The sequence below is a fragment of the Ceratosolen solmsi genome, unplaced genomic scaffold (assembly GCF_000503995.2).
Source record: "Ceratosolen solmsi marchali unplaced genomic scaffold, CerSol_1.0 scaffold7, whole genome shotgun sequence".
In the NCBI taxonomy this organism is placed as follows: domain Eukaryota; kingdom Metazoa; phylum Arthropoda; class Insecta; order Hymenoptera; family Agaonidae; genus Ceratosolen; species Ceratosolen solmsi.
In genome coordinates, this window is record NW_011948413.1 from 9,798,860 (window position 1) to 9,805,755 (window position 6,896).

At 32.5% G+C, this 6,896-nt stretch overlaps 2 protein-coding genes across 2 annotated transcripts; one reads left to right on the forward strand and one right to left on the reverse strand.

Annotated features, from left to right (window-relative positions):
• The first annotated feature begins 297 nt into the window (after positions 1–297).
• Positions 298–2,156, forward strand: Dnz1 (DNZDHHC/NEW1 zinc finger protein 11). Its single transcript, XM_011506155.1, has 4 exons — positions 298–476; positions 1,034–1,312; positions 1,377–1,535; positions 1,767–2,156. The coding sequence occupies exons 1-4, from the start codon at positions 364–366 to the stop codon at positions 2,035–2,037; spliced, it is 822 nt and encodes a 273-aa protein (XP_011504457.1). The 5' UTR covers positions 298–363; the 3' UTR covers positions 2,038–2,156.
• A 2,129-nt stretch (positions 2,157–4,285) lies between these two features.
• Positions 4,286–5,578, reverse strand: eIF3k (eukaryotic translation initiation factor 3 subunit K). The gene is made up of 4 exons (XM_011506157.1): positions 5,344–5,578; positions 4,983–5,202; positions 4,587–4,815; positions 4,286–4,506 (listed from the first exon to the last, which is right to left on the reverse strand). Exons 1-4 carry the CDS (start codon positions 5,394–5,396, stop codon positions 4,349–4,351), a joined length of 660 nt encoding a protein of 219 aa, XP_011504459.1. The 5' UTR covers positions 5,397–5,578; the 3' UTR covers positions 4,286–4,348.
• Positions 5,579–6,896: the final 1,318 nt, after the last annotated feature.

The window sequence follows — 6,896 nt, forward strand, 5'->3', positions numbered from 1 at the left end:
CGCGTACGAGTGATCCTCCGCGTCGACTCGCTTAAGCGCTGTAGCCCGTGCGCGGTCGCGCACGCCTCCAGCGGGATCGGCGGCTCGCGCGAAATGACGTGAGAAGGTTGGATCGCGCAACGGTGAAAGGATCGCCCGAGTCGCCGGGCCGACGACGAGCCGGGAAGTGAAGGATAGCGCGACTCCGTCTCTCGTCCCCTACCGCCCGTCCCCACCCGTCCCTCTCGCCCCACGGGTTTCCCCCGATAACCTTACGGGCGGTGTCAGACGGCGTCAGACACACTGCGATTGCCTCGTCCTCGTCCTCGAAGCCGATGTCCTCTCTGCGCGCGGTGCATGATGCAATTGCCAGGAAGATAAACAATGTTCGTGAGGGATCCCTGCGGTATAGTCTGCATTATTGTGACCTACGTCGCCGTCTTCTACGCAGACTATGTCGTTGTGCAGTGGATCATACTGCACACTATGCAGAACAGGTTTGTTGCCTTTTCTCATCTATTGACCTTAATTGTGGCTTCGTAAATGCGTTAAACGGATTACGTCGGAGCTCGTGTTTGACAGCTCGAACTTATGTAGCAGAAGAGGGCCGAAGAATTAGTGCGGTATTACATAGAACGAACGATGATTTGTCTTGTGCAATGACATCATCATTCGATGTAATAATATCAGCGAGTATTATTCGTTGCTCGGCTCTGCTTTATTTACTTCTTACTGATGCTATCGATTCTATTTTAATCAACTTCTTCCCTAATAATGCTCATTTATCATCATAATTTATTGCCATTCCTTCTCGGGCATTGGTTCATATTGCTTCACATTGCTTCATATTACTCGCAAATTCTATGGAAGTGTCAAATCGCCGGACAAAGTCGTTTGTTTGATCTTCTTCTTATACATTATGGTTTGTAGCTGTGCCTAGACCGTTGAACTGTGCATAGGTTAAGTTAAAGCTAACTGTATTACATAACTGTGAATTTGACCTTGTATGCATGTGCCTGGCTAATGTTTGGACTTTGATTATTTATTGTTTTAGCCTTTGGGGTCCGTTTCATGTCATTGCCTTTAACACCGTTGTGTTACTTTTAATGATATCGCACTTGAAAGCGGTATGCAGCGATCCCGGGGTCGTACCTTTACCTCAAACCAGAATGGATTTCTCGGACATTCATAGTGGGAGTTCTAGTTGTAACGATAGCGACGATAGGAACGATTGGACCGTCTGTACTAGATGCGAAACTTATAGGCCACCCAGAGCTCACCATTGTAGGATTTGCAAGAGGTGTATCAGACGAATGGATCACCACTGTCCATGGTAGAAATACTATTGATCAATTTTGTTAGGTACAGCGGTATTTTATGTTATGATACACTTTTAGGATCAACAATTGCGTCGGTGAAAGGAATCAAAAGTATTTCATACAATTTTTGGTATACGTCGGCACATTAGCTTTATATGCGATAATTTTAGTAATTATGTCCTGGATGTTTGAATGCCCACAGTGCAGCAACGACATTGCAATAAAACAAAGTCGCATGTAAGCATATATAATAGATGTACTATCCATTACTTATTAAACAGAAATTTAATGATAAATTATGTACTTACATCATGATATTAGTTTAAAATAGAAACTTTCAAAAATTAGATATTAATTGTGTTTTGAGAGTACATTTATTTTATACAGTGTCATTATGGCATTGGTTATCGTTAAATTGTAATTGTTTTCATCAGTAATAGCATTGGAACATTATATTTCTTATTTCAGCTTACACTGTGTAATATTAGTTTTGGAATCAACGTTGTTTGGAATATTTGTCATTGCGATTATGATTTATCAATTTCAAGCAATTTTCGACGACGAAACTGCAATTGAACGCATACAAGGAACTCACAGTCACCACAAAAATAGACATGCTTTTACTTTACTCGCTCAAGTATGCGGCAAGAGTCATCCTGTATTCTGGCTACTACCTTGCCACAATGCACCTAGATATTCATACAGGCGAGATGTTCACTTAATAGATCATCAAGTTTAATATTACTTTATAACAATGAAGGGGAAATATCATTGAATAATTTTTTATACTTATAATTGTCATGGTCTAAGCATTTATGAACTAATTCATTACATTTACAATTCTTAACATCTTCAGTTGCCAGGTTTATTTTTTATATTAACAATAATAATTTAAAGAACTAAATATCTTCAATAATTAAAGTATCTTTTACTTCTTAATATACAATACTTAGATATTTTCATGATAAATTTGGAAAATATTATACAATGTTGTATAATTATTATGAAAAAACTATGTTCAATTACGTATTCATAGATGTTTCCCTTTAGTATTATATTATAAAAAAGTTAAAAAATTAAGTGGTATATTGTACACATTTATATTTATATATACTTACGTATTGGATATATGCATATATATATATATATATATATATATATATATCCTTTTGATATACAAAATGTAAAAAGATTATAACTTGTCTCAGAAAAGTATATTTTACTTTTGTAAAAATAACATAAATTACAAAGATATATTCTTTTTTGGTAAACATAAATCAATTTTTAATCCATATAAAATCTCTATGCCACTATTTTTTTTTACATTTCTACCAAAGGTAATGTCAAATGTTCACATGGCATATATAATATTTAAAATCTGCCATTCTTATTTTTGCTATAAGCATGATTAATCATAAGTGCTAAGGATGAAATGCGATGAGAGATATAAGAAGCATAGACTGTGCATTGATTTTGAGAAATATAATTCCTATTATGAAAATTATAGAATACAAAATTATTCTGATTTCACTTGCCAATAGCGGTATATTACCTAAATCAGAGAAAGACATAATACTTTTATTATTTATTATGTTCTGGGCAAGGCCTATCCACAGTCTATTTTTTTTATATCTATAAATAAGAAAGGTCGGTGCAATAATAGTTTGTACTTAGTAAACCAGAAAGTAATCACCACTTTCTAATTTATCTTATGCAGTGATCAACTACCAATCAACTTGTAGATCAAATCTTGTAGATCACCCTCCATAAATAATTTATTTAATATGTATTGGTAAATGGCTCAGTATTAATAATCGTTTTTGTAAAGTTTATATTATTTATGATAATTGTAGTTATTTTTTATAAAAGATTTTATTTTCAATGGATCTTCCTATAGTAGATATAAAACTGAATATCAAAGAATTTATAATTGCTGACTATTATTCTGGTCAAAGGTTAATTTGAGACTTTACTCATAATATTGTAAGATAAAATGTGATTGAATATATTAATACCTAATTGAAATCTATTGTCGTAAAAAAAAAAGAGAAAAAAAATTATTGTAGACTACGATTGCATTATATAAAAATACAATTAAAAATCAAATCATAATATATAAGAATTGTGTACATACATTCATACCATCTAAACTTTACATTATATTTTGTCTTTTATTTGGTTTTTCAATTAGTATATATTATGCAGTTTTTGCTAAAACATTACACATTTTTATGTAATATAGTCTGTAAGTGTATACAAACTTCTACAAGTGTTTCGGTTGATGTACAAAATTGAGAATTATTGCAATACACAATCTCTGAATACATTAATTTTATTAAAAAACACAAAATGATAAATAAAAATAAAAAAAAAAAATAAAAAGTGAGAATTAGTATTGTAATACTTGTAATTATTAATGTTTTAATATTAATTTTTTAATATTTCCGAATACAAAAAAATTTGATTGGAAACATTCTATGTCTAAGCAGATTTTTAGCGATAGGAAATTTAAATAAATAATTATATAAAATTATTGCTTTTATTATACCATGAAGAACCAAATTTTTATTTAATTCTTAATAATTCTATTGTTAAGAAATAATACGATCAATAATTTTATACTTGTGTATGTATTTAGTGTATGAATTTATTCGAGTGATTTGAGTAAATATATTCCATATTTATAAGATTAAAGAATTCATTATAATTCTATCATATATTGTAATGAATTTTTATTCATGTAATGAACGAATTTATAAATAAATATGACGTTTTCATAGATGGAAATGTAAAAAATAATTAATTAAATTATTTACCAGATAATATACTAAAGAAATTTATTGTTAAACAAATGTGTTTTAAAATTTAAAAAAAAATATATACCATTAATGAAGCCATTATTTTCTTCAATATGATTAACAATTTTAATTGTTTTAACAACGATCGATAAATTAAATATTGTCCAATTGCACGAAGCAAAATGTTTTTTTAAGATTTTTAATTAAAAATCTGGGTGAATTAAAATTTCAAGTCCTTCTTAAATAATTCAATTATAAGCATGCTGCCATCAGTCCGGCAACATTTTCAAAATCAATTTTTTCTGTTATATTTTTTGTTTTAATATTCTCATCTTGATTTGCAATAAAGATGATATTGTCATTTTCTTCTACCCAGCCATACTTTTTTACCCACAGTTTCAATGTAGCATCTGTAAAATCTAATTGTTACTATCTCATTCTGACAATTTGCACAAAAATTAATTATCAATTATTAATTTTATTAACTTACCATTAATATGAGATGTTCCACCTAATAATTCAACCAGAACTGACTTATGTATTGTTTGGAATGTAATTCCCACGACATGACAAACAAATTTCCTAATGGAATCATTAAATCCAACAATTTTACTGCATTGATCGTGCATCTTTGCAATTTGATTCCAAGCCAATTGAAATTGACACTCTTCTAATATATTAGCTAGATCCAGAATATTTGCAATTTCAGGCAGTTCCATCTTTTAAATAAATTAATTTCTATGAGAAGCTTATTTAATATAAAATGTTTATTAAAGTAAAATTATTGAATCAAATAATCAACGATTGATTTCTCTGACGATAATTTATATTTTGAATCGTTCAAAGTCATATAAATATTAGAGATATTATTAGAGTTATCACTTACAATTTTCTGATTTAAAAGGCATTTACAAAGAACAAAGTCTGTGTGCGGTAAATTAGTCAGTGCCTTTAGCAGTATTTGGCAAGTGACTTCTTCATCAAAAGCATGAGGGTTCATTTGGTACAATTTTAATACAGCTAAATTTGCATCAAGATCGTATGCATTTTCATTTACTTGGACTTCAACGTACTTTCTCAAGGTTATAAGATTATCTGGATTATATCTGAAAAACATACAAACATGTACCATATATAATTTCAATAGTAAATAAATCAAAACAAATTTTATCCAAAAGATACTTTTACAAGCATGAGTTATATTTTTTATTGATATATTATGCGCCTATGGCCAATTAAATAATCACCTTTCAATGCCCTTTAACATTTCCGTTACTTTTTGTTTCATAGCCTCCATCATAATTCCTCTACCTTTTATAAACTAATTTCTTTCTAATAATCTTACACGTTTAAGTTTTTACCACTAGCTGAATAAAGAGGTTATGGTCGGACGAAATTGTGGTATTCATATGCAAGTGCGGCTTGTTTAATCACTGATTGTGACGTTATATAGATTGGAAACTGGATATGTCTCCTTTTGAACTGTATTATTATTTTGTATTAAAGTCAAAGTAAAAAAAAAACAAATTTCATAAATTAATTCAATAGCATTCGATAAATAAACCGAGTGCAAGCATGTAAAATGGTTTTTTTTATCTCTTCAATCCAATATAACGGGACTGATGATTAAGCTTCGTTAAATTTTCGTACAATTATAACGAATAACATAAAATCAAATGAATGAATTAGTTTGTATTTTAATTTTAATTTTTCGAACTTTTGAGTAAAAACATGAAATTCACATAAACTCTGAGAAACGAGAAAAATAATAAGTACGTTTCAGTATAGACAATTTCAGTTTTTTATCGAGCTATTAAAACTATAGTCGCTTAACTACGCGATATGATAAATTAAGATAAAATAAAAAACTTTTATGTCCAATCAAATTGAATGCAGATGACGGCAATGATGTATTTGCCGTGAATATTTTTAAAAATTTGAGAAATTCAAATTATGAGTTATAATAAATAGCTGCATCCTGACCGTCATAATCCGAGTAAATCAATGTAAATTGTGCTCGGGTGCAGTTCTGGTTGCAGTATTTTTTAACGCCAAATTCACCTTCGCGTCATAATAAATATTCAGACATTAGACACATTTTGAATGTTATACTTGCTGTTTAATCTAGGAGAATAAAATCGTTGGGGACATAGTGCTGCAAACGCAATTGCTCGTCATACGAGAGCGAAGAAAGCGAGAGCGGCGGAGCTGGGCGAGAAGAAGAGTCGTTCGAGTGGGGAGACCTAGAGGGTTATAAAATTTGAAATGTCAAGGGTAGAAGAAGCGTTGCGTTTGTGCAGCTTCGTGCGTCGCGCGACAATCAATTTACGAAATAACGGTTGCCGTCGACTCGATTAGTTGTTACTTTGCTTCGAAGCTCCGATTTCCGATGTGATCGTACCGCGCGCCTGTGCCTCTCGTACGTGTGGGGGCGCATACGCGTGTGCGTGTGCGTGGCGCGCGCGACAGCGGCGGCGGCAACGGTTCCAACGAACGCCGAGAAGGCGAAATTGCCGACAAGTAGATTCATAAAATCTTACAGTGCGTACGTACGCCAGTCGATACTTTCGAAATTCGGTCGTGGCTACAGTTGCCGTCACAACGAATGTCGTCGTCGTCGTCGTCGTCGTCGAGGCGAACGTTCCTACATTACGGAAGGAAGGAGGAGGCAGCGGTTTTATCAACGTTCGGTAGCTAAGTCGATGTCGGCTTAACGAGGGTGAGTGTCGCCAGCCGTCGGCTACGATCGTTTATTTGCCTGCGTGACCGCGCACGGAGAGAGGATCGCAACTTCGCGAGG

Bases quoted from the DNA above. Each gene is read 5' to 3' on its own strand.
- Dnz1 (XM_011506155.1), top strand. From the start codon at position 364: ATGTTCGTGAGGGATCCCTGCGGTATAGTCTGCATTATTGTGACCTAC. The intron at 477-1,033 runs GTTTGTTGCCTT...TTATTGTTTTAG, and splicing joins CTGCACACTATGCAGAACAG to CCTTTGGGGTCCGTTTCATG. The intron at 1,536-1,766 runs GTAAGCATATAT...TTCTTATTTCAG, and splicing joins GCAATAAAACAAAGTCGCAT to CTTACACTGTGTAATATTAG.
- eIF3k (XM_011506157.1), bottom strand. From the start codon at position 5,396: ATGATGGAGGCTATGAAACAAAAAGTAACGGAAATGTTAAAGGGCATT. The intron at 5,203-5,343 runs GTGATTATTTAA...TATGTTTTTCAG, and splicing joins ATGTTAAAGGGCATTGAAAG to ATATAATCCAGATAATCTTA. The intron at 4,816-4,982 runs GTAAGTGATAAC...TTTATTTAAAAG, and splicing joins GCCTTTTAAATCAGAAAATT to ATGGAACTGCCTGAAATTGC.